This window comes from Acomys minous, assembly GCF_964271855.1.
Source record: "Acomys minous genome assembly, chromosome: 11".
Taxonomy (NCBI): Eukaryota; Metazoa; Chordata; class Mammalia; order Rodentia; family Muridae; genus Acomys; species Acomys minous.
The window spans coordinates 92,915,037-92,942,631 of NC_140492.1; the positions used below are offsets into that span (position 1 = coordinate 92,915,037).

At 43.5% G+C, this 27,595-nt stretch overlaps 2 protein-coding genes across 7 annotated transcripts in view; one reads left to right on the plus strand and one right to left on the minus strand.

Annotated features, from left to right (window-relative positions):
- The window catches only part of SGTB (small glutamine rich tetratricopeptide repeat co-chaperone beta), a 54,952-nt gene that overhangs the window by 18,466 nt on the left and 8,891 nt on the right, over positions 1 to 27,595 (minus strand). For 2 of the 4 annotated variants that reach the window (XM_084800762.1, XM_084800759.1), the window contains exons 1-5: positions 23,071 to 23,288; positions 21,851 to 21,971; positions 13,926 to 14,029; positions 10,148 to 10,217; positions 6,991 to 7,090 (exon numbers count right to left, since the gene is read on the minus strand). In XM_084800762.1, the coding sequence (XP_084656888.1) occupies positions 6,991 to 7,090; positions 10,148 to 10,217; positions 13,926 to 14,029; positions 21,851 to 21,950 (374 nt within the window). In that variant the 5' untranslated portion in view covers positions 21,951 to 21,971; positions 23,071 to 23,288. The other 2 variants (XM_084800760.1, XM_084800761.1) reach the window with 2 other exon arrangements.
- Positions 23,381 to 27,595, plus strand: part of NLN (neurolysin) — an 80,298-nt gene continuing 76,083 nt past the window's right edge. For 2 of the 3 annotated variants that reach the window (XM_084800752.1, XM_084800751.1), the window contains exon 1: positions 23,439 to 23,624. In XM_084800752.1, coding sequence (XP_084656878.1) covers positions 23,584 to 23,624 — 41 coding nt within the window. In that variant the 5' untranslated portion in view covers positions 23,439 to 23,583. Of the gene's footprint in view, positions 23,625 to 27,595 lie in introns of all 3 variants that reach the window. The other variant, XM_084800753.1, reaches the window with a different exon arrangement.

The following is a 27,595-nucleotide window of genomic DNA, read 5'->3' on the forward strand; positions in this document are numbered from 1 at the left end:
GAGTCCAGTGTTGGGAGCGGAAGAGAAAGGCTAGCTGACTATAAAAAAAAAGTGGTCTCACACACTTGTCATCCCAGGACTCAGGAAATGGAGGCAGGGGGATCAGAAACTCAAGGCCAGCTTCAGCCACATGGGGAGTTCGAGGCTAGCTTCAACTTTCTAAGACCCTGTCTCAATAAAATAAAAAAAAAAACAAAAAGAGAAAAGATAGGATTTTTCCTTTTTTCTTTGTGATGTTTTGTTTCCATTTGGGATTTCAGCTCTCATTTTGAGACACTATCTTGTTCTGTAGCCAGGCTGGTCTTGGACTCTATGGCCTAAGCCTCTCTAGTGCTGGGATTGCAAGTATATGTTACTATGCCTCCCAGAAAAGGTGCGTTTGAGTCTACTTGTCTGTCAACCATTCGTTTTGTTTTGTTTTGTTTTGTTTTGTTTTCTTGAGACATGGTTTCTCTGTGTACCCTTGGCTGTACTGGACTCACTTTGTAGACCAGGCTGGCCTCGAACTCACAGAGATCCGCCTGCCTCTGCCTCCCGAGTGCTGGGATTAAAGATGTGCTACACCACTGCCTGGCCTGTCAACCATTCTTTACCTTATCTGAGACCCTTCATTCTTGGAATAAGATCATAAAAGTTCAGTGTTTATTAAAAAAAAATAATAAACAGGGGCTGGGGAGTGGCTCAGTGGTTAATAGCCCTGGCTGCTCTTCCAGAGGTCCTGAGTTCAGTTCCCAGCAACCACATGGTGGCTCACAACCACTGGATCTGATGCCCTCTTCTGTCATGCAGGTATACATGCAAACAGAGCACTTTTATGTGTATAAAATGCACAAATACATAATTTAAAAAAATAAACATACCATCTTTTTTCTCAATTAAAAACTGTAAGTATGAGGAGTCAGACATGGTACTAGGCATAGATCCGGGCCTTTGCACATGGTAGGTAAAGCATCCAACCACTTAGCTGCATCCCCAGCCCTGACCACTACTTCAGTCTCTTTTGTTTTGTTTTGTTTTGTTTTGTTTTTGTTTTTTCAAGACTGGGTTTCTCTGTATAGCCTTGGCTGTCCTGTACTCACTTTGTAGACCAGGCTGGCCTCAACTCACAGTGATCTACCTGCCTCTGCCTCCCAAATGCTGGGATTAAAGGCGTGTGCCACCACCCCTGGCTACTTGGGTCTCTTTTAAAAATGTAAAAAGCATATGGGAAAAAGGAGCATGACTCAAGATGCTCTGATCTCTGTCTTCCATGCTGACAACGATGATCAAAGCCAGGAGGATTCAACTCAGGGACAGAATGTGGGGACAAAAGAAGGCGACTGTGTGGGCATGTGTGTGTGTCTATGTTTGTGGGCGCGCTCATACCACAGGACATGCATGGAGTTCAGAGGACAACGTTTGGGAGTGGTTCTCTCCTTCCACAAAAGGCGTTGTGAGGACTGAACCCAGGTCACCAGGTTTATCAGCAAGCACCTTTACACGACGAGCCATCTGGACAGTGCTGCAATCCTGCCACCATCAGATCACAAAGGGTAAGTAAGGTCCAAGAGGGTTTGTGCAGCTCAGAGGTGGGGCGTAGGGGGGTGGGGGGAGTGGGGGAGAGGGGAGAGGGGGGAGCGAAAGCAGTATGCATGTGAGTCTTCAGTGGATAAAGCTGGACAGCCAATACCTGCACTGCGTGACAATGTCACTTCGTGACAATGTGTCTGTGCTGCTTCTCTGGCTGATCTCAGGGCAGAAGAGTGAACTTCAGCACAGGGCAGGCAAGCGGGCCGTGTTGGTGGACGCCTTCCCTTTCCTCACCCTTAGAACTAAAGCATCAATATCACTTGTGTTCCATTTTTGTAGACAACAAGGCGGGAAAAGTCATAACTGCTGCACATTTCCTCATCTATAATTAAGTTATAACTAAACCTAATCTTATAACTAAAAGCTTACACAGCTTTGTTTGCCATGTTTTTAGCTTTAGAATATATAGCTCATTTAGTTGAGTTAAGAATTTGTTTTGGTTTTGGAGGTCTCACGATATAACCGAGACTGACTTCAAACTTGCTGTGTATGCCTGGATGTGCTCACCCTAAAGATACTCCTGCCTCAGTCTCTGGAGTGCTATTATAGGTGTATGTCACCTGGGTTACACTGTTATTTATTTAGACACAAGATCTCACGATATATCCCTAACTGTCCTGAAACTTACTATGCAGGACAGGCTAGCCTGGAACTCACAGAGCCCTGCCTGCCTCCACCTCCTGGGTGCTGGGATTAAAGATGTGCACCATTTTGCCTAGCAACAATATATTTTGAAAGACATATTTGAAGTCTAGAACTAGCTAGGCTCTTCGTATATACTACTGCTCCTGCCAATGCACTTTAAGGTGGCTAGCGTCATGGTTAATTTACAAATAAAGAAACAGACTCTTACAAAGGACAAGTGAGTGCCCAAAGGTCACACACAGCAAGTAAGAAGAAGAAATGATTTCCATTGATCAAGTTCAAGCTCAGTGAATTAACTTTAGGAATCTGCTAGAAAAACAGGAAAGCAAGATACAAAATCATAGGCCCCTCCTCCCATAGGCCCCTGTGTGTGTGTGTGTGTGTGTGTGTGCGCGAGCGCGCGCACATGTGATACGCATACATATGCACATGGAGGCCAGATGACAAGGTACCATCAACCTTCCTTTTTATGTTTTTATTTTTCAAGACAGGGTTTCTCTGTGTAGCTTTGGCTGTCCTAGACTCACTATGTAGACCAGGCTGGCCTCGAACTCACAGAGATCCACCCGCCTCTTATCTCCCAAGGGCTGTGATTAAAGGAGTGCGCCACCACACTCAGCTCCAACCTTCCTTTTTTGAGCTACGGTTCTCGCTGGCCCGGAGCTTGGTGAGAACTCTGTGTTAACTGTCCAAGCAAGACCCTGGGTTCTACCTATCTCTCCTTCCCAAGCACTGGGATTACAATTCTGCACCACAGTACCTGGCTTTTTCAAAACTACAGGTTCTGGGGATCGAACTCATGTCCTCATGCTTGCATAGTAGGTACTTGACCAACTGCCCCCAATTCTGCAGTTCGCACTATGCTCTCCAACCTGAAATGTCCTCTGTTCTCCCTTGCCTTTCCAAACCATTTCCAACTCTTTCCTCATCACCAAAGTGGATTTCCACGTAAGTCCCTGTCTCCTTCTTGGATCTCTTATTCCATGTTCTGTGTTAACTGATTTAACCATCCATCCAGCAGCAAGAGCCTACTAGAAAGAAAGTAACAAACTCCGTACTGAGGCCACACAGAAGAAACGTGACTACCAAGTTTGTGCAGAAACAGAAGGCAAACTGTAAAGTGCCCACACTCAATCGCTTGTTGTTTTATGGGCAGAGCTGTTAGCGTGACAATCTACTTGTTCCACTGTCACTGGCGAAGTCTTATATTTCTTCCCTAGCTCTCTGTTTAGCAAGCAAGACTGTGAGGAGGACTGCAGCTCCTACAGTGCACACCCTGACCTCTGCCCTTTGTGGTAAGAAAGAATGCAAATCTACATCTATCATGAGGGAAAATGTTCGGAAACCTATGAAGTGTGTGACTATGTGACGCCTGTGTATATGTGCTAAGTGCTAGATGCTCAAGGAAAAAAGTAAAACAGCCCAGGCTTACAAAGAAGGACGCATGGACCGCCGAGATGGCTCAGCTGTTAAAGGCTGGGCTGCAAACAGACAAAGAAGACCTCTCGTCTCCCCTATCAGCAAGGAACCTAAGGTACCACAGCATCCTTCTAAGCCAAAGCAGAAGGTAAATGCCAGAGCCGCGCTCCACAAAGTGTCCTTCATCCCCGTGCACTCAGCGTGGGGGGAGGATTTTCCTTAACATTGAACTGTGAAAGGGGATACGAAGAAAAGGCTCCTTCCTGGGAGTCTGAGCCTCCAGCTCTAAGCAGCCAGGTGGCTAAGAAAAACCGGAAGTGGTAGTTGGCAAGGCCACAGGCTGCTGGGTTTATATAGCGATAACAGTCTCCAAAAATCCCCCCAACCCCTCCTGAGGTTTCATTCACCGTTTGTGTTAAGGAGGCAAATAAACCTTTCTAACTGTTTAGTATTCCGCAGCATACCCTGTGACTGAGCTCTTCCTGGGAAGAGCCTATTTAAATGTGAAAGAGACGCACGTTCGTTAATTTCAGTTTAACAGTAATCAAAGGCAAGAATAAATATCAGCAAAAATCTCTAACCCCGTAGTAGCACACATATGATTATTAGTAAATTCTAATCTCATGAAAAATGACTTACTTAGGCTCACATTTTTCATATACAACAAGTATATGGCTTACTGTACTCTATAATTTTTACAGTAATACTTACATCCTATCATGATATCTCATGATAGTCTTCAATTTATTTTCAAGGTTTCGTCTACTGAATTAAATTAAAACATTACAAATATTTATCTGGCTAATTCAAATATCAAAAACGTAGCTTGGGAGAATTCCTCTTCCTCAACTTATTTTTGCATTTTCTGTCTTTCTGAGATAGACTTCGAGTGATTAGTTTGTTTTTGCTCTTTATGTGTATGTAAAAAAATAAAATAAAATTGAGGTTTCCAGTATGGCTTATTGAATTCTTTTTTGTTTGTTTGTTTGTTTGTTTGTTTGTTTGTTTTTCTGAGACAGGGTTTTTCTATGTATAGCCCTGGCTGTCCTGGACTCCCTTTGTAGACCAGGCTGGCCTCGAACTCACAGAGATCCACCTGCCTCTGCCTCCCGAGTGCTAGGATTAAAGGCGTGCGCCACCACGGCCAGCCAGCTCATTGAGTTCTTTATGGACCCAAGCCTTCCACAAATAACTATAAATTAGGACACATGTGGAAGTGTGCACAAAGAACTTCTCTTTCTCTTCCTTCTTTTGTTTGCTTTGCAGTAGGGTCATGCTATGCAGCCCAGACTGCACTCAAATTTATGCTGCTCCTGTTTTTAGCCTTCCTGAGTGCTGGGAGTGCAGGTATGGACGGCCACATCCAGCTCAAAGGTGACTGCATCACTACCTGGGGGAGAGGCTCGCCAAGCTTTTGTGCAAACAATGCCAGCCTTCTCTTAAGCATTAAAAGCAAAACTTCTAAAGAAATGACATAAGCAGTAAATCTACACCTATATTTCCCTAAAATACTTTTGGTGGGTTTTGGGTTTGGTTTGGTTCGGTTGGGCTTTTTGAGACAGGGTCTCACTCTGTCTCTCTGGGCTGCCCTGGAACTCATCTTGTAGAGTTGGGATGGCCTCCAACTCACACAGACCCTGTGCCTCCTGAGTGCCTGTGGTTGGTTGGTTGTTTTTGTTTTAGCAGATGTGTATATAGTGTTGCCAAATTAAAGTCAGAAAAATACTTGAAATGCACAACCCAAAGGCAAAACGGGCATTTAGAGCCCTTGCCAACACGAAATCCATAATAAAAGCTGCAGTTTTCCTCTTCTCCAGATTCTAGCACCAATGAATGAGCCGGTGATGTGGCAGCAAGCACCTGTAACTCCGACCCTGAGTGGGCAGAGGCAGGAAAATCCGGGGCTAGCTGGCCAGAGGATGGAGGCGCACTTGTGAGCTTTAGAGTCAGCGAGAGACACTCAAACCAGGGTGTGTGTGTGTGTGTGTGTGTGTGTGTGTGTGTGTGTGTGTGTATGCGTGCACATGCGTGAGACACACAAAATAAAACATTAAAAAGTGAGATGGATAGCTCAGCACATAAAAGCAATGATGCGGAATCAATTGCTGAACCTGAGCGCAATGTCTGGAACCACACGGGAAGGGGAGAACCAGCTCCCAATTGCTGTTGTCTGAACTCCACACGCACCTGTGTCCCCTCACTGTCTCACACACATGCACATCATACATATACCATATTAATTAAAACAACAAATAAAACTATTTGGAAGAACACTAACAACACATAGCCAACATTAAAAACAAAACAAAACAAAAAGTCCTGCCCAAATGGCCGTTAAATATAAAATATGATCATTTATATGAAAGCACTATTGAAATAATGATAACTAGTAGTTAGAAAACCTAATACAAACGAAGAGCATGTCAAAAAGAGGTAAATCTATTCCTAGGGCGGGGAACAAAAGAAGGTGAAAGCAGCTGGGTGCTGGTGGTGCATGCCTGTAAATCCCAGCTCTCTGGGAGGCAGAGCAAGCAGATCTCTGTGAGTTCGAGGCCAGATTCGTCTACAAAGTGAGCCCGGGACAGGCAAGGCTACATGGAGAAACCCTGTCTTGAAAAGCCAAAAATAAATAAATAAATAAATAAATAAATAATGAAACAAAATTTCAGGTAGTCTCAATTTTTCAAATGTTGGTAACTTGCAAACCAAATAAATGTTTTTTTTTTATGGATAGATCTAAAGTACAGGAAAAAATACTATCAGAAACACAGATGTTCACTGAATCTAGATGACACTGGAAAAAAAATGGAGACAACCTCAGAGCCCATAGCAGATGACACTAAATGCTTGTTTGCTAGCACCAGTTATAGGCACTGGAAACCCACACAAGAATAAAAGGTAATGATAACCATGTAGATGACACTTGAGAAGACCTTCAAAAGCTTAGCCCGCGTTAGGACAGGTAGCCCCACTGGGACAGTGCTCGTCTAGGAAGCGCAAAGCCCTGGCTTCAGTTCCCAGCACCATGTAAACTGTTCCGTGAACAAAGTGGAATCTAAAACCGACTGCACTCCCATAAAACAAAATATTCTAGAGGAATATTAAGACTGGTAGCCTCAAGGCTAAACAGAAAGACCCTGTCTCTAGAAACCACCAATAACAACAACAATAACAAAAGACTGGTAGCCGCTGAATGAAGCCTATGGGTTTGTTTGTTTGTTTGTTTGTTTGTTTTTCTCCTTCAGCTTACTTTTCTGTACTTCCAAATTTTCTCAACAAGTACACTTGACACCTGCCTTTCAGAGCTATGAGTCCCAGTGTTTCAGAATAAAAGGTGACGACGTGGCGCCGCATTACCTGTTGCAATAATAAACCGCATTATTGGGGTCCAGTTCTATCGCCTGTGTGTAACAGTCCACTGCGGCTGCGTAGTTATCTTCTTTCATGTGGTTGTTGCCTGCAATCAGATCAGCGACAGGCGCTGTGAGCACAGAGTCTGACTGACAGGTAGGTTTCAGCCACCGAGACTTCAACAGCATGAAAGTCACACGCAGTGCGTTTGTTTCAGTCACACCGGGGTCAACTTTATCTCATACCATCGAGCTGCTTCTCTTAGTCTGGCCCACTTCCGCAATGTGCAGTAGTGGAAATTAATGTCTGCATAACATAAAATCCAGCTGTTCGGAGTGAAGGCAAGCATCGTGACTACGTCAGTTGTAGATATGTACCCTCTCCACCGGCTTCCTCACTCTCTTCCCTTATACAGCTGCCTGCATCCCTCCCTGCCTCCTGAGCTACCACCTCAAGCTGCCTTCAGCACACACACCTCTTCCCTTCAACACACACACACACACACACACACACACACACACACACACACACACACACACACACACTTCTGGGCAGCCGTGCTGGGAAGGCTGCCGAGAGGAAGCTGGCTAAACCAATTGTGCTAATATGACTTTGGCAGATAACATCTTTTTTTTTTAAAGGAGATAGAATCCTTTTAAGGGGATTGTGGGAGATTAATTTCTAGAGAGATAGGACTTCAGATGTCAGGCTAGCCTACTAAGTGCTGATTTTCAGGAAGAGCACGTGCACACATACAGCTGGCAGTCAGTTAAGTAGTAAAATAAGAGAGTCCTGTGGTGATCTGCTACTGCATCACATGAGGGAGAACAGTGCCCAGTGTGTTGGTCAGAACCACTGGATAAAACTGAAAATGCTACATCTGAGAGTGGATGAATGGCTTTTGTCTGCCATCCCTCTGTTTCCTGTTCCTGTTCTGTTCGTTAGCTGCTTAACAGGTAGGTAAGGAATAAGTCTGCAGACAGCAGGGGCCAGAAGGGTAACAGAAAGGCAGGTGGTTAGCTTTCCAGGGTCAGCAAAAGCTATTGTATGCCAGACTTGAGCAATCGATAATGGGCGAAAATGGCTAATAACAGATTCGGCTGTGAAATGTGTGAATGTTATAAACCAATGGACTGTACATAGGAAAAGAGCAACTTACACAACAAATAGCTCAAGAAATGTGTTTTTTAATGAAAACTAATTAATTTGAGCTTGTTTCGAGACAGGCTTTCTCTGTGTAGCCGTGGCTGTCCTGGACTCACTTTGTAGACCAGGCTGGCCTCGAACTCACAGCGATCCACCTGCCTCTGCCTCCCGAGCGCTGAGATTAAATGTATGTGCCACTACTGCCCGAAGAACTTTTTTTTAAAAGAAATCACAGAGAATAACAAACTTAGAAAATAGTTACTAACATGAGCCTGAGGTACTTAAATAGATTTCTTTGTCAAAGAGATTTCTGTTGCTGTTCTCAGACCTTTTTGCCTTGTTGTGGGATTTCACCACCATCAGCATTAAAACTTTACTGGGCCTTTCCTATGAACCACCTTCAATGTGTAGCTACCATAGATACAACAAATACATGCAAGTGCTGTACATGAGTTAACGATTAGAAAGCTTCCATTTATAAGATAGTCACTATGAAAACCCAGGGCACAAATGAAACGTGTGGACACAACAATAACACAACAATAAAGCTTGGGCATCGCGCTTTATATTCGTGTGATGTTCTCCTACAAAACTGCCTCCTTCCTCTCACAGCCCCAATCAGGAGATGGCAGCCGGGAGCCCTCCCTGCTTCCTTGGCTCTTTCGGAAGCGTGTGAAACATCTGAAAGCCTTCTCCAGGACATTACTAGCTATCAAGTGGCCTTGATGAACACCGCCAGCCTGAAATATCACTACCCTTGACGAGCCACCATGATCATTTCTTTTCACATAAGTAGTAACAAGATCTAGCCAGAGCGGCCATCGTTTTGACTTGGCTCGTAGCTGATAGATGACATAATTTCAGTGAGAACAAAGAACAAAACCTTTTGCTAAAGGTGAAGGCAGTAGTAACGCCATCTCCCACCTGCTGTGCTGAAGGCGGCTCGTGCTGCCCTCCCCCCGAGCCCACATCCTCCTAACGGTCATTATGTCATAACAAAACCAAACAAAAGGCTCCACGGGGATTAGTATTTCCCAATGCTGCCACGCAGAGCAAGCAGCACAAGGGACAAAAATAACATTTCAACTTGCCACTTAGTGAACACTGCCACTAGAACTAAACCAGCTGCCACAAGGAAATGGCAGCAGAGACCACACAGCATCACTGGAGTGTCCCACAATGCATCACACAACCGAGCGGGCAAAAAACTTCCGATGGAGATGCTCCAACTAGAAAGTAGTATGTCACGAAAAATGTGTTTGCATCTGGGTTGCTGAAATACAAACACTCTGGGTAATACAACTCAAGTGGCAATAAGGAGTAGGTGTTGTTGTTTTAAGATTTATTTTTAATTTATTATGTATACAGTGTTCTGCCTGCATGTACACCTCTAGGCCAGAAGAGGGCATCAGATCACATTACAGATGGTTGTGAGCCACCATATGGTTGCTGGGAATTGAACTCAGAACCTTTAGAAGAGCAGGCGGCACTCTTAACCAATGAGTCATCTCTCCAGCCCCCAGGCGTTGTTTTTATTTTATGTGTAAATTATGAGGTCATAGTATTGTAAGGTTTCAAGGCCCCCTGAGAATATCACTTTCAGAGGACACAGAATTGAAAACAGAGACTAATGTACTTGCCCAAAGCACAGAACTTTATAATGTAATCCTAAAATGATGAAACCACTGAAGAACAAGGATATAATCAAATATACTAGTTAATAAGCAAGTCAAATGCCATATGCATACATTAATAAAAATGTAAAGACAATTACATGAAAGTTAAAATAACACTTAAGATTTATTACCTCTTTTTGAGTAAAAATAAAGAAGAGTTTGAGTCAAAGAGCAAAAGCTTACAGAGACTGGCTAGCCTTCATTGCCTTATTATTGACAAGGCGTTCTGTGTGAGCAGCTCTATTACTCATCACATTCACACGTGCTCCTCAAGTGCTGTCACTTTAGAGTTGCTGTCTGCAGAGCTGCAGAAAGCAGCTCCTGCAGGCCTAGGCTTTTACCTTCATCCTTCAGTTGGTCGGCCTTTCCCACGTCCTCAGACACCGGGTTTGAAAGGGGCAGTATATCATTCTGAAAGGAAATCAAAATGTGCTTCTTTTTAGCTACACCAAAAGTCACCCCAAACCTATAAATAATAATAAACTGCACACATCTTGGTAATCCGTCCGTAATCCCATCTCACTAAGTACAACACCTAAATAAGTGTTAGCAAGAAATGGGATAAAGTCTTCTCATGTACTTTTATAAGAAATATGGGGCGGGAGAGATGGCTCAGGGGTTAAAAGCCCTGGCTGCTCTTCCAAAGGTCGTGAGTTCAGTTTACCATCTATACTGAGATCTGGTGCCTTCTGGCATGCAGGTAGAATACTGAATAAATAATAAATAAATAAGTCTCTGATTGGCTGTGATCATATGGTGGGGGAGGAGGTCCCCTTCTGTCACAGACCTAGGAGAGGGGAATAAGGTAAAAGAGGGAGGGAGGGAGGAACAGGAGGAGACAAGCAAGGGGATAAAAACTGAGATGTAATCTGAATAAATTAAAACAAAACAAACAAAAACTCCAAAATAATAAATAAATAAGTCTCTTTAAAAGTAATCTGTAAAAAAAAAGGAGATATGATTTATTGAATTTTTCTAGATAATAGTGGGCACCTGAAAACCAACTTCTTTCTCCCAGTGCTGGGAGATTCAGAACCCACAAATGCCCGGCCAAGGTTTGGCCGCTGCACTGTATCACCAGCATGATGGTTTTGCTTTTTTTTTTTTTTTACTTTACTTCAGGGTAGTGTCTTTCCCCACTAGGGTGCCCAGACCATCGCTGACCCTTCTTTATAGCCCAGGCAGGCACCAAACTTGTCATCCTCCTGCCTTGGAGCTGGAATTACAGGTCCAGCTTTCTTTTCTTTTCCAACGCGTTTTGTTTTTACCATAGCTAGAAATCCCATTTCACGAACAAAATATGAACTTAGTATACAAATAGCAAGAATAAAAGTAGGAACTTCTGGAGCAGCATGTTCATTGTCCTGACATGTATCCATCGATACTGTTTATCAATAAGAAGAGCATCTATAATGTGATCATTTAAAGGCATACAAAAATGTACACACATACCGATTCACACACTAAGACCAGAAAGTTAACAGTATTAATAGTTTGAAATAAAACTTTCATTCGCTTCCTTACCTGTTTCTGTACTGAGCAATATTTTAAACAATAGTTAGAAAACAATAAGTAAGATGAACAACAGTATGAAATTTTGTTCTAGCACTTACTACCATCCTCAAACCTCTGAGGTATAAATTTCAAACCAAAGATACATCTGAAAATAAACTGAACATTCTATTGTGCCCTGAATGACAATAGGAATATTCGTATCTTTCTACTTATGGAAGACCTTTTAAAAATTATATTGTTTTTAACTTCACTTTGAAGTTAAAAGTAAGTAGACAATGCAAAAAAAAAAAGCCTAATTTGTAGCTTTTATGCCAATGTGCTACATTTAAAGTCCATGGTAATCCTTTGTCTGAGCTAAAGTTTCAAGGAAAGTGACAAGTGGAATCTGGAAATGTACTTTGCTAATTAGAAGCAAATATATACAAGTGCAAAATCACTGACAAGGAGTTCGACTTGCCTAAAACAACAACAACAACAACACCTTCTCAATGGAGCATAAAGTACTAGGATAAGAAGACACAGAAACACAGAATGTTTGGAGAGATGGCTCAGTGGATAAGAGCACTGGCTGCTCTTCCAGAGGTCCTGAGTTCAATTCCCAGCAACCACATGGTGGCTCACAGCCATCTATTCCAAAATCTGGTGCCCTCTTCTGGTATACAGGCACAATGAAGATAGAGTACTCACACATACAATAAATAAATAAAATCTTTTTAAAAGACACAGAAACAGAGTAGAACGCTCATACATAGTCAGTGCTCAATGATGGTCCCAAGACACAGTCCCTGCTACTCTATAGAACCAGCTCTCAGTCTTTCTTCTGTTTCACACCCTCCAACAAACCCACACAGTTTATTAATTTTTTTAAAAATTAATCTCTTGGGTCAGAAAAATGTTATATTGAAATTTTGATTTTAACTTTTCTTTTCCAACCCTTTAACTTTAAGATGAAATCACCATAGTTTTTTTGTTTTGTTTTGTTTGTTATGGTTTGGTTTGGTTTTCCGAGACAGGGTTTCTCTGTATAGCCTTGGCTGTCCTTGACTCGCTTTGTAGACCAGGCTGGCCTCAAACTCACAGAGATCTGCCTGTCTCAGCCTCCCGAGTGCTGGGATTAAAGGCGTGGGCCACCACGCTGGCTGAAATCACCACAGTTTTACACTGAAAATTACTTTTTCATTCTCACTATCTAAACCTGAGCAGCTTAAAATGGTTGGCAAATGTTACGGGAAAGAGTCCATTTCACATAAGTAGAAGCTGAAATAGGGGGCAGGAAGAAAAAGAGCAGAACTCTAAAATTAATGTCATTAAGGCCACATTCAAGTACACTGCATGAGATGAGCTCTTTAATCACAATGACGTCAATGATCCCTCAGGCACACTTTAGACTTTCTCCGCTGTATGAGGTTAACATGCTGAGCAGAAGCACAGGTGTAGACCATAGAGCTGCTAGCACAGATAACATCCCTGTAACAGGGAGTCGGTCTCAACCAATTTACATCCTTAAAACAGTACACATCTCTCTGACAATTAAGTGCAGTCAGAGAGCTATAGCAACAGAGCCTCGTTCAAATAGAGCACAAAAGGCAGCTAATGTTCCTGGGAGACAGTAACAGTGGCAATCAGCAGTGATACCCTCAGTGCCAAGTCAGTGGAGATGCTAGCTAAGGAGCAAGCAAAGTCCAAGCTCTGTCCGATGATGCACAAACCTCGGGAGCCTGGGCATGAGGATCTGCTTCAGCCGTGGCCGTATTTAGCAACTGAAGCAAGGGCACCTCAGGAGGAAGCCACAAGCTCAGACACAGTGAAAATGGCAAACAGCTCATCCTAATCAAAGGGAAGACAACAGGAAGAGCCGAGGCCTCTAACTCCCCACCTCCTGTCTCAGGAGCTCATCTGCTTGGTGAGTTAGCCTGTACCTGCAGACTCTCTTCCACGTCTAAAACTTCCAAATTCCTCTAAGCGTCTCTTCCCAAAAAGTTCTGGAAACAGGGTGTGGGGAATGCAGCAACTTCCGCTGAAGCTGAAGCCAAAACTTCCTGTGCCAGCAACACTCATTACGCCAAGCTGAAGCACTGTTTGAGAGCATCCAAAGTGGGTGCTGCGAACACAACCCCAGTCTCCTGCACAAGCAGGATGTGCTGTTAACTGCTGAAAAATCTCTCCAGCACCATAGAGCTTGGAAATGTAAAAATAAACTATACGTGGGCTGGAGAGATGGCTCAGTGGTTAAGAGCACACTGCCTGCTCTTCCAAAGGACCTGGGTTCAATTCCCACCACCCACATGGCAGCTCACAACTGTCTATAACTCCAAGATCTGACACCATCACACCAATACACATAAATTAAAATTAAAAAAATAAAATAAAAACTATAGAAGGCTTCAAAGAAGTCAGTGTGAGAAGAGCTACTAATGTGAATGTGTAAAGCACGTTAAGTGAGGGATATTTTAGTTCCTAAATAATATCCATAACATCTATGTCTCTTAGACCCAGGAAGAAGTTGACTATTTGTAGACCTATCCCCTCAACTATTAAGAACCCCAAGATAAAACTGAATCATACTTGCATCAAATGCTGATGAGGGGGAAAATGCCAACATACCTTACAGACGGAGTTTGTGAACATCTCTGTCAAAGGCTGTGAAACTGCTAGATGTGTGTCTTCTGGGCTGATCTTAAAAACTGTCTCCAAGCACTGAATTGCAACTTGAAATAAAATATAAGGGGCGGGGGATTAGCAATGTTAAAAAGGAACCTCTTATTTTCCCTCACATAAATGTAATCTCTGACAAATATGTTGATGATCGAAGGACATAAGGAAAACTAACTGGTCCAGCTGCTGCACAAAAATTTCTGCTTCCAGACGAGCTATTGAAGAAGCATAGCAGTCTCACTTCTCAATAAAAAGTAAGTATTCACTAGAACATAATTTCTGGTCATACACAGTACATTATATTACTGTTGAAGGCTACCAAAAAAAAGAGAACATCATTAACATCTTACATTCCAATGCTAATATCTAATTAGCCACCCATGTGTTAAACAAACTTAAAATGTTAAACATCTATTATATATGAAAAACAAGATTTTCAACTTGATGAAAATTAGTAAGACAATACTTAATCCAAAGCAGGCACTAACTATTAATCCTGGCATAGTAGCATGAAACTAGTTCTGTTTTAAAATATACACAGATGCTAAGACAATTTACTATGTGCCTACTCTGTGTAAAGTTGTTTCCCAAGGTGTTAGAGGAACAGCAACAAACGTAACAGAAAAAAAAAAACAAATCACTGTCCACACTATAAAGCAAAATATATAGCACACTAAACGATGACAGTCGCTTCGTCTATTTTTGATGGAGGACAAAATAACTGGTAGTTACAGCAAGGGTACAAGGTACAAACTGATGCAAAGACACGAAGGGAGATTATGTAAGAATCAAAGACTTAGCAGATCACAAGGCAGCTTCAATGACGTTTTTGAAGAGTAGTACTCTGTGGGATTGCCAAATGGAGGGCTTTCAAGGATTTAGTGGAGGAAAATCACTGTCTGTGTTTCGAACGACAAGGCTGGGAGGAACATCGAGGATGGGCTAGAGAGAGAAGCAGGTGGGCTCCCGCCCAAATGATACACACAAAGGCGGGGCCCAGGGCACGAGTGAAAAGACATTATTTTGTATTCTCTGCAAGGACCTTTGAGGGGGACAAGACTGGTTCTTACCATGACAGTGCCACAGCTGAAAAGGGAACTACTGCCCTTCCAACACTATGGAATAGATTCCTGCATATTAGATGAGACTTTTAAAAGATACTTTGTGTGTCAATTGTGGTCTTGAGAAAAGTATCCCTGGCATGAAATAAATACTATTACTTCCAGCATCCATAGAACAATTCTCCTTAGAAAGGGCCTGAGTAAAGCCAGACATGGCAGCGCAGGCCTTTAATCCGAGCACAAGCACTCGGGAGGCAGAGGCAAACCTTGTCTGTCTGTCTCTGTCTCTCTGTCTCTCTCTCTCTCTCTCTCTCTCTCTCTCTCTCTCTCTCTCTCTGTTTTTTGAGACAGAGTTTCTCTCTGTAGCCTTGGCTGTCCTAGACTCACTCTGTAGACCAGGCTGGCCTCAAACTCACAGAGATCCACCTGCCTCTGCCTCCCAAGTGCTGGGATTAAAGGCGTGCGCCACCACACCTGGCCAAACTTTGTCTTGAAAAAACAAAACAAAACAAAACAAAACAAAAAAAGAAAAGAAAAGAAAGGGTCTGAATAATGTACCAAGTTCTCAGCCATCAGAAGTAATAGTATCTTTTAGGGAGAACATAATCTCTTTACCCATAATTCCTTTTTTTCCTTTCCATGTCTTGATATATTTGCTTCCTCAGTAGCTAGAACTACATGAATGTGGCCTTCTCCTTTTCTATTTCCCCAAGCAACGAAGCTACACTGAAAATACTGGACTGCAAATAAATTTGCTCTCCTTATCAGGACATGTACAATAATACAAAATGTAACCATATGTGTTCGTTAGCTCTTGCACCCTCCCTCCTGGATCAGACTGTCCTTCTTTACTGCGTCGTGTAGTTTGTAGGGTTCCGTTACTGGAAAGAGCTGTCCATGTGACATGGCCTGCCACGTTAGAGCGTCTCCTTGAGCACAGGGCCTATTATCTCATCTGTCTTTGACTTTAACGGAGTCTGGCAAGTAGTGAACAGTCAACAAATGGGATCTGTTGGCTTCTTTGTCAGCAGTCAGAATCCAAGGAAACGTAAAATGATCAGCTCTAGGGTGGAGGGCGTTTCTCTAGCCTATCACCTGCCTGCCAATACCAGAACAGCCAAACACCAACATAACTTCACAGACACAAAAATAGACCGAGAGAACAAAAATAAGCCATTAGCCCAAAAACCAGGCCGTGAAACTTCCGAGCTAAACAGACAGGAATGATTCACTTCACAAATGTTCTATGGGGAAGTGTTGGCTGTATTCTACCCAGTAGACATAAAAACAAAGATACAGACAGCTACGTGGAATTAAACTCAACAAATAGATATGGAGCACCTAGTGCGTGTCAGGCCCCTTTCGAGATACTTGCTACAGCAGTGAATCAAACAGAAAAGCACCTTAACCTCTTAGAGCAGGGGTGAAGAGGGTTATAAATAACAAACAAGGGCAAGGTGGGCGGGGGAGGGGAGGGCAAGGGCTGAGCAGGAACGCGCAGACTGCAGATTTAGCTTAGAGTTCAGGCCAGGCCTCCTTGAGAAAGACAGCTGGCAAAGACTTGAAGGAGATGGAAGTGTTATCGTAACAGCAGGTAGGGATGTAGGGAGGCTATTCCAGGCCAGGGAAATAGCCAGAGCAAAAGCCTTTAGGCACAAGGAGCTGGTGCCTTCCCAGTAAGGAAGCTAATTTGGCTGAAACTACAAAAAAAAAAAAAAAGTAGGTGGACAATATGTACAAATTATATGGATCTTGTGTATGATGACTAAGTAACAAAAGGAATTCTGGCAAGATTCTGCGTAGAGAAAAACAGACTCCACCATAGCCTTAAGAGATTGGTAAGTGTGGATAACCCAAGAAGCCAGAACAGGTGAAGAAAGACCGATGAGGGTTTCTCTAGTAGAACAAGCAATAAACAGTTTCAACCAGGGGAGATAGCAGTGGAGGTGGTAAAAAGTGATTAGACTCAAAATATATTTTAGGGTTTTGGTTGGTTGGTTGGTTGGTTGGTGTTGCAGTGCTGGGGACTTGTGCACGCCAGGGCACACCAGGCAAGCACTCTATGACAGAACTATATTCCCCCAACCTTTGACTCAAGATGTATTTGAAAGTATAGACTTTTAGGCCTGGTGTGGTGGTGCACCCCTTTAATTCCAGCACTCATGATGCAAAAGCAGGGGGATTCCTTTGAGTCTGAAGCCAACCTAGTCCATATGGAGAGTTCCAGACAGAGACACACAATGAGACCTTGAGAAAGGAAGAAGAAAGACAGACTGACTTTTGAAAGCACAGGCAACAAGATTGATTAATAGTTAGATGTACAATATGAGAAAAAAAAAACAAGACCCTAGGACGATGCCCAAGTTTTTTTTGGCCTGACCAAAGGAAACCCTGGAGCTGCTTTCCCTGAGGCAGGGAAGTTGTGGAGAGAACAGATTTTAGGTGGGAGGATGGCAAGCTCAGTTTTGGCAATGTTAATTTTGAGAGGCCCACTAGACATGCAAGTGGAGACATGTGGTGGGCAACTGGTTATACAAGTCTGGATTTAGAAAAAAAAAAAAGGTCTGGACTGGGGGTACAGTTCTGAGAACTACCAGCATATAAATCTGGGGTACTTTAAGCATATAAGCTAAAAATTCTCACCAAAGATGTGAGTGTCGAGAATGAAAAAAAGAAACAAAAAATCAAGTGATCGACCCTGAGCAACAGAAAGAGTAGGAAGTGCGAGGGGAAGACAACGGAGGGATTATGAGGTGCTCCAGAGATAAGAGACCTACGTAAGACCAGGATGAAGGGCCAGGTGGCGGCTCATGCCTGTAATCCCAGCACTCCGGAGGCAAAGGCGGGCAGGTCTGTTGAGTTTGAGGCTAGCCTGGTGTACAGAGTGAGTTCCCTAACAGCCAGGGCTACACAGAGAGACCCTGTCTCAAACAAACAATAAACAGGATGAAGGGAAAAATTAGAGTGTCAGATAAGGGTAAGATCCAACCGTTTAACTAAACACAGACGTCCCCAAGGCCCTTGATGAGAGAAGAATGGGTGGAAATAAAGGATTAGAATTCTTAAAATTAAGAAATAGAAGAATTGGAAAAGGCAAGTATAGATGACCCTTCCATATAGTTTTGTTGCAAAGAAAGACCAAAAAAATCACAAGAATGTCCATCCATTTTGCTTTTTGTTTGTTGTTTTTTGAGATAAGGTTTCTTGGTGTAGCTTTGGCTGTCCTGGACTCGCTTTGCAGACCAGGCCTCAAACTTAGAGATCTACCTGCCTCCATCTCCCAAGTGCTGGGGTTAAAGGCATGTGCTACCACATGTGACCGTTAAAATATTTGTATTTTATGTTTTGCATATGAGTGTTTGACTGTGTGTGTATATATATGTGTATACACACATATATATGTATATTTATGTGTATATATACATATGTGTATATATATATATATATATATATATATATATACACATATACGTGTATGTGTGTGTGTATATATATATATTCTTCTGTGCACTACCTGTGTACCTGGTGCCTTCAGAGGTCAGAAGAAGGCACTGGGTGCCCTGGAGCTGGCATTAAAGACAGTTGTGAGCCACTATGTGGGCTCTGGGAATTGAATTCAGGTCTTCTGGAAGAGCAGCCAGTGCTCTAAACCACTGAGCTATCTCTCTAGCCCCTGCCCCATTGCCACCAATTATTTTCATTTAGGAATGTGTGTGTGTATAAATACCGATTGTAAATGGAGTGCCCTCAGAGACCAGAAGGGGGCCTGGGATCTCCCTGAACCTAGGGCTATCTGTAGGAATGAACCACTCACTCTGCACGAGTCGGGTCCTCTTCCAGAACAGCAAGTGGTCTCAACCACTGAGCCATCTCTCCAGCTCTATTCCTTTTTCTTTTCATCTTCTTCTCTTTATAATGGAAGAGGAACTGCACTGGTGGTACATTTAGGATTGGATGAAAATGATGCAGTGGAGGGAAAATTTGATAATGTAGGACAAATGGGTAGAGAAACTACAGTAAAGTCCTGGATAGTGAGATAGGACGGGACAAAATGTGCCAGCAGGGAGCTTGCTCTGAGGAGGGAATATAGCTAGTCCACCTGTCATAATAGGCAGGCACCTAGGCAAAGCACGTGGGTGCTGACAGTGAGCATGGAAGTTGCTAGATGTTATTTTCTTATTGTTTTTTTTTTTTATGGTGAAGAAAGCATCTAAGGTAAAGGCTGAAAAGGAAGTCTGGGGTTTCAGAAGATGAAAGAGAGTATTAAGATGACCATGTAGGATAATGAAAGGATGAATGAAGGAACAAGGAACAAATACTCTAATCACCCAGTAGCATTAAAGGTCTACTTGAGGTTCCCAGTCAAGAATCAATAGAGTCAGTCAGCAAAGTTGTCCATTTTGTTCCATTGATCTATGGCCAAACAGATACAGACACTGAATGGATCGAATTAAAATTAAATAAGGTTTGATTTTTCAAGACAGGAAAAAATAATAGAAGAAAATATAATGATCCACCGCAGATTTTAAGACAACTAAGAAAGAGGTAGGGAAAAATATGGGGTCTATAGACTGGAGAGGTTGGTGAGAGACTTGTTGGGGAATCAATTCTGGAAGAAGTGTTCTAGAAAGAGAAGCAGTAGCAGTCAGGAAGTTTAATGTTTAAGACAGAGATTGCTGGAGAAATACAATTTGGGACTGATACGGTCTAGGGAAAGGTTTCTCAAATCTCATCACCCTGGCACCTTGGATCAGATAACTCCTTGTTGTCAAGGCCTGTCTAGTGCGCTATCAAGTGTTTAGCATCATCTATGGCTGCTGCCCATGAGAGGTCAGCAATACCGACCTCCCCAAAGGTGGCAACACTCACAGATGTCTTCAGAATTTGAAGAACTACCCTGAAATCAGAAACACTGACCTGGTGTATAACCGAGTGGTTGAGATCAGGGGAGGAGAAAAACCCAAGAGACCTAAGTGCCAGAAGCATCCAGAAGTTTTAACAGGATTCAAAAGAGTTAAGATGGGAGGGGTGCTTGCAGGAGCGACAGTATGGTGAAACCACAACCATCAAACGTGAAGCAGATGTGAGAGATGACAATTAGGAATCTGGCAGCACACGTCAGAGCTGATGAAACACCGCTCCACAACAGTGCTAAGTCTAGTGCTGGAACAACAGAGCCTTTCCAAAGGGTTTTTTAAATGTCTAGAAGGTGGGCAGACACCTCCACATGATTCCATGTTCAATTAAATTAGACTCACGGAGTCAAAAATAGGGGTCAGTCACAAACAATTGGCACCATTTGTGACTCCATATATAACACACTCCAGAAACAGCTGAAGGCACATATTTTTGGCTGAATGCCATTCTAAAAATAGGTCCTAACATCTTGGTTTTTAAAATACTGCTTCATGCTGCTTCATAAAAACATCATACTGCCTTAGATTAGAAAAGAAATATCTTTTTATTGTGTGGTTGCCTTCCTCTGTTGCTACAGAGCAATTACAACCAAGACACTTTCCTCTGACAGCCAAACTACCTTTATCTTCGCACAGTCTGACCGTCAGGGAGGACAGAGAGACCTCAATATTAAACGGGCGAACGTGCAATGTCCTCCCACTGTGCCTCACCTGCTCTCCTCAATGCCAACTGAGGAAAACGTCATCTCATTTATGAAAAAAAAATGCCCAACTTTAATTTGCACCAATTTAAAGCATGTCTACAAAGAAAGTACACAAAATTAACAGATGAGTCAGTCTTCTCCATAGGAGGAGCAGCTTAGAGATGGGACATTCAAACTGCACGGCTATGTATTAAGCTCTCCCTCGGTGTGCTCGCACTGCGATAACTAAGTCTTCAGAATACAAGTAAGCAAGGCTCCCTGAACCTTCACCAGCCCATCCATCTACATCTCTCTGTCCTCTTACGGCTGCACTGAATTCAAATTGTATAGCGCCGAATCATGAAACACAGCCATGGTCTCAAGGAAATGCATGGTGCGCCTTCAGTCCTGCTCAGCTTTACAGATTACTGAATCCAAGATTCAAAGCTCCCGTAAAACAAGAGCAACATCCTCTCGCATTTGCTAGAGCTCAGTAATAGTATAATTACTTAAGTTTTTTTTTTTTTTTAAAACATGGTGCTATTACAATGACTAAGGTATTTTCACATGTTCTCCTGAATGAGATCCTCTGCTATTAGGACAAAGAAGGGGGGAAATCTTTAAAGTTTGAGTTGTGATTTAAACCTCAGTTTTGTTACACAGTAACTCATCTGTTGCTTAAATAATTTGATCTCATTTCCTCATCTGTTGCTTAAATAATTTGATCTCATTTCCTCATCTGTTCAGTGGGAATAATGTTAATTTAGTTCTGATAAAGAAAATCTCTGCTAGAATATGAATGACATATTTCTGACAATAATTTTTCATTAAATAAACAATAATCCTATTTTTATTGGTTAAAACAAGCCTCAGAAAATGGAAATAACACATCTAGTTAAGCCATTCAACATAAAACTGATTTTGCTATTAAAAACCATAAACTTGGGATTGTAGCTATTTTCTAATTTTTTAAGAAGACTTATTTATTTTTATGTATACAGTGTTCTGCCTGCATATACACCTGCAGGGCAGAGGAGGGCATCAGATCACATTATAGATGGTTGTGAGCCACAATGTGGTTGCTGGGAATTGAACTTAGGGCCTTTGGAAGAGCAGGCGGTGCTCTTGATAACTGAGCCATCTCTCCAATCCGACTGTAGCTATTTTAATCTCTCTTTATAACTATGACATGAGCAAGAAGAACAGGCACCTACCTTCCAAACTTTCTTGTTCATCAGAAGTGTAGGCATCCATCTGACTTTGTTCCCGCAAGAAACGAATAACTGCATAAACTAGGGGCTTGACAGATGACATTTTAGAAGCGTAAATGGCCTCCTTGATTAAAGAAGAAAAAGCAAGGTTCATATACTATGTTTAACGCAATGAAAACAAAAACCAAAACGAACTCATTACCTTGACCTTTTTTCTCTTTAAAGTGTCAGGAAAACACAAGTTGTAACAGTAATGTATTCCACATATTCATTCAAACCCTGCACTATGTTAAAGTTTGTATCAGAAAAAGATCTGTTTTCAAAAACGTGTAGCAAGGCTTGGACCTCACTGTGTTTTAACAATGTACATGATACAGAGTATAGGAGCGCAGACATACAGAGAATCACCCTTGAAAGGCCTCACTTCTAAGATGAGGGCGATTTGGTACTGCTGACTCAGAAGGTGAGCCACTATGAGCATCGTTCCTTTATTCCAAGTGGGGTTTTTTTTTAATGTATTAATAATTTACACTCCACTACTTTTGTAGGTTGAGAGTTACTTGCTGACGACAGGGCTCCGTGGAAAGGTTGTTCACCCATTGAGTGTTACCGTTAATAAACGGCGTTTCTGTTTTTAATCCACACACTGGTCAGAAATGGTCCAAACTGACAGACGGATACTACAAACCGCCCTGCCCTGCCTGCAGTAGCTGAGCTGTCGTGGACGAGCTGGATGCTCCTGGCCGCGACGTTCATTCACATGGAATACTATGCATCCAAACAGTGGCGCAGGGCCAGGCGACATTAATGGCTTATTTCTACTAAATCGTATCAGCAATCTGCTCCCCGGGATCCCTAATTCACAGCCAGGGTGTGGTACCCGCCGCTAGGATGTTTATTAGCTTTGTAGTTCTTTTGAAGGCTAGCCCAGTCTCTAGGCCAGAGAGGTTATTACACATACCGACTAAAGGCCCCAGGGCAGAAGAGGGGAACAGAATGGGGGGCGCGCGGGGCGGGGGGTGGGGGTGGCGCTGTCCAACCTCCTCCAAGCTTCCCCTCCTACATCTCCAGTCACATCCACCTCCCCACCTCACGGTTCCCTCCCCGCTGCGCCCTGGCTTTGCCTCAACCCTGACGTTGTTTGCTTTGCAAAGGGGTGCGCGGTGCAGGCCTCCATCTGGGGCTTGCGGGAGACGCACCCTTCCCGGATCGAAGCCCCTTACCAGGCAAGAGGATGCAAGACGACGGCTGCGGGGCCCGGGGTCGTCGGGAAGCGGGGTCCGCCTACCCCGGCCGTGCCCGGGGCTCGAGCGTTGCTCAGGATCGCCAAGCTGGCCGCGTCTCCCGAACTTCCCCGGCTCCCACGCCGCCGCCGCCGCCGCCCCCTCAGCCCACCAGGTTTGCTCGGGAGCTAGGCTCTCGGAAGCTGGGTCTCGCTGGATCCGCCCCTGGGGCGGAGCAAGGGGCACGGAGGGCTGGGGGCGGGGCGGGGCGAGAGGCGGAGCGAGCGCTCGCGGCGGGGCGGGGCCGTGGGCGGGGCCTCGGGCGCAGGCGTGGGGCTGCAGCACGTGGGAGGAGGGCGCTGGCAGGGCCGGCCGCCGCGTTCTCGAGCTCTAGTCTCCTCCTTGCCTAGGCCCACTCCCGGTTCCCCGGCCCGCCAGACCCCCGCCGTCCGCCTCCCGCACCCACGAACCGGAGAACCACGCGCCCGCTGCTGCCGGCCTCCCGGCGTGCCCATGATCACCCTGTGCCTTTCGGCTGTGCGAGGCCTCCACAGGTACTCCGGTGGGCGGGTTAACCTTGACCGTGGGCAGGGTGGGGTCGTCTGTTCCGCGAACGCCGTGGCGCCTGGTGCTGCCGTACTGCACCCCTGCCAATGCTCCTGGGTCTGTCCTTTTCCCTCTGCCTGCTTGGTGGGCTCCGAAGGGACACCTGGCGTAGCCACCTGGGGCCACCTATCCCTCCCCTGCATACCCCGGGAGGCCATCCTTTCCTCTTTGTTTGCAATTGCTTCAGCCGCAGTCTGTGAATACCAAAATAAATCCCGAAAGGTAAGGCGACGTTCCCTTCTGAGCTGCAGAGCTGGTATAGAAAGTGCCGCAGCTGTGGACTCGGGAATGAAGCGTTTTCGCATGCACCGCCTCATGCACACGTTAGTGGGCCAGGCATTTAATATACATACGCCCCGGACCGCTTTGGTTTTGATGCTTATTTCTGTCTTTGCTTCCTAATTTCATTTCCCCCCCTCCTTCCAATAAAACGTCCGGCCTCTTACCCTGACATATTGACTTGGTTCAGAATTGTTGCTTGGACACGGTTAGAGGCAGCCTCGGCTGCTGCTTTTGGTTTTTTTTTTTCCTAGTGCTCTAACCACACCCCTCTGCAACAGACCGGTAGCAAAATGGTGAGAGACTTTTAAATTCTTTGCACGAATATGCCTGTTTTCTGAAACAATGCCGCTGCCACCACCCAAATCTGCCCTACGCTGAAATTTCAAGTGAGAGTTCAACAGGGAAATTAAAAAAAATAAAAAATACAACTTTGTGGTTTTTGTACATGCAGACGTTTCAAAACTACTTTGAAACGTCAGCACTTCTGCTTTTCTTAGTTTTCTATTGTGCTTTGCCACTCATCCGCCTGAATCTTTGTGTTCTTTAAGCCTTGCGGTCATTGTTCTCCCAGGGGACAATAGTAATTCTGAAGAGTTCACGTGATGACTGTGACCATTATTTAGGCTGGATTTGTTGGTTTTCTGATCTCCAGGCTGGAAAGTGGTAAAGCTGTCAATAAAGCTGAACCTAGAAATGATGATTTACACTTAATGGAAAAACAAGAAGAGAGAATAAATTTCCATTATAAGGCAGCTAGCTCTCCTCTCTTAACTTTTTAATATCGAAACTCTTTTACTTTTAAAACCATTGCTGAAAACCTAAGAACATGATTTTCATTTTTGTTGGTTATATCTGCCCATAGTTAATTATATAAAATTAAAACTGGGACATACTTCGAGGATTAATATGTTTATCAAATAGTACTAAATACATTATGTGCATATTTTTACACTTATTCTGTCAGTGGACACTGGAGTGACTTAATACAAAATAGCTGGGTTTCTACATATACTTCTACATTTAATCTGTTTTCTCATTTTATTTTGACTTAAAAAGGAAAAATCTAACCTCACATTCATATATAGTTAGAGAAGATTTTAGTAGCTTTCTTAGGTAACTATGGGCAGTCTTTGATATCACATCTAAGTTGGAGAGATGGTAGTGTTTTGTTTGTTTAATTTTTAATATTTATTTTACTTATTGTATATGAGTGCTTTATCTGCAGAAGAGGGCATCAGATCACATTATAGATTGTTGTGAGCCACCATGTGGTTGCTAGGAATTGAACTCAGGATCTCTGGAAGAGCAGGCGGCGCTCTTAACCACTGAGCCATCTCTCCAGCCCGCAGATGGTAGTGTTTAAAGGGTGAGTTTTTGAGACAGGGCCTTGCTGTATAAAGCCTATGCCAGCCTTGCATTCCTGATCCTTGTGCCTCAGGGCCCCCAGCTGCTGAGACGGCAAGGGTGAGCCGCTTCCCACACCTGCTAGTGTTCCGCCTAACACTTAAGTCAAAGTAACCTGGAGTCCTTCTTTGCTTTGAGTGCTGGAATTGAACGCAGAGACCGTGACTGCCTAGGCAAGCAAAATAATTCAGATTTGTTTGTCATTAAAAATAATATTAAAATCAGGCAGAGCGAGCGACACATTCCTGTCATCTGAGCATTGGAGACTGGGACAGTAGGGTCAAGAGTTGAAGGCCAGCCCAGGGTACATTGCAAGCCTCAGTCTCAAAAACATTCAGTCATTTCTTAAAAATAAAAATAAAATAAAGGGTATTCCATGAAGAGAAAAAGAGATCTTTTGACTCACAGTTCACCCACTTTCACAAATGCTTTGATTTGAAACAAACGCCAGTTTCTCTGAAACATCCTTGTATCGGGTGCTCAGAAGTGCTGTATGTGTGCTTGGCCATATGTACACACTAGAGAATTGAAAGTAATAAAATAGAAAATACTTAGTGCCTCAGCAAGAGATCCTTCAATGTGGCCAAGAGTAGTGATAGTTTTGAGTGCAAAGATGACAACTGTTTTATCCATCATTGCTTTTCGTTATCACTGCAAAGGTCTGGAGGCAAAATCAATACACTTTGGTGAGGTGGATGATTTTCTTTTCTTTTTTAAGCTTTTTCGAGACTGGTTTTCTCTGTGTTAGCCTTGGCTGTCCTGGACTCACTTTGTAGACCAGGCTGGTCTCGAACTCACAGCGATCTGCCTGCCTCTGCCTCCCGAGTGCTGGGATTACAGGTGTGGGCCACTGTGCCCAGTTTATGGGAGATTCTTAACCTCATGCTCTCCTTGATGTGTTCTCAGGGTCTGTTCTCCAAGCCTGTGACCTTAACATTTGCACTCGGAATATGGAGAACCACTTATATATTGTGTCAAGATTCTTTATTTGTGTATGGAAAGAAATAAACATGTAAAAAGCTATAAAATTGTTATCTTGTTAGAAGCTAGTAGTAATGCCAGGCATTGTGGCACATGCCTGTTATCTCAGCATGTGCTAGACTGAAAAAGGAAGATTGTGAGTTCAAGGCTATCCTGGGTTTCAAAGAAGACCCTGCCTCAAAAGAGCAGGGAGAAGGGGCTAGTAATCTACAATAATTATATCAACTCTGTTACTTGAAGACATACTTAGCAGTTAGTCACTATGGTGGTTTGAATAAGAATGCCCCCCCATAGGCTCATATATTTGAATATTTGATCATCAGAGAGTAGCACTATTTGAGAAGGATTAGGAGGTGTGGTATTGCAGGAGGAAACGCAGCACTGGGGGTGGACTTTGAGGGTTCAAAACCTATGCCAGGACCAGTGTCTGTCTGTCTGTCTGTCTGTCTGTCTCTCTCTCTCTCTCTCTCTCTCTCTCTCTCTCTCCCTCTCCCTCTCCCTCTCCCTCTCCCTCCTTCTCTCTCTCTCTCTCTCTCTCTCTCTCTCTCTCTCTCTCTCACACACACACACACACACACACACACCTGTGAATCAGGATAGCTATCAACACCACCCCCTGCCTACCACTGTGTTCTCTGCCATGATGATAATGGACTAAGCCTTTGAAACTCTAAGCAAGCCCCCAGTTAAATGCTTTCTTTTATAATAGTTGCCTTGGTCATAGTGTTTCTTGACAGCAATAGAACAGTCAGTAAGGCAGTCATATACAGAGGTAAGTAGTCCTTGACTTTGGGCTTACATGACATAATATAGATATAGAGTCTGTTATTTCTCAAACTCTGTATCCTTACAAAAGAGTTGACACTGAACAACATGGGAGGCTCTCTATTCTCTCTCCCCCCCCCCCCTTTCTGTTTACTCTGGCACTGGGGGTATCTGGGCTAGGTTTTTATTTAACAGAGGTATTGAGACACTAGGGTGGAGAGCAACAGAAGTTGTGCCCAGGATTGGCCTCCACAAGCACACGAGTGTACATATAAGCACCTTTATTCACCACACAGAAAAGAAAAATCCACGTTCTGACAATCATATCAGAATATATAAATGTGGTTTCTCTATATTTTTTAACCAATACCTCAGCATTTAGGTATTTTTCATCCTTAACCAATTTGGTAAGTGGAAACTTACTATAATTTGTATTTCCTTATATTTCTTTTATTTCTTTGGTGATTTATTAGATGAATATAATTTC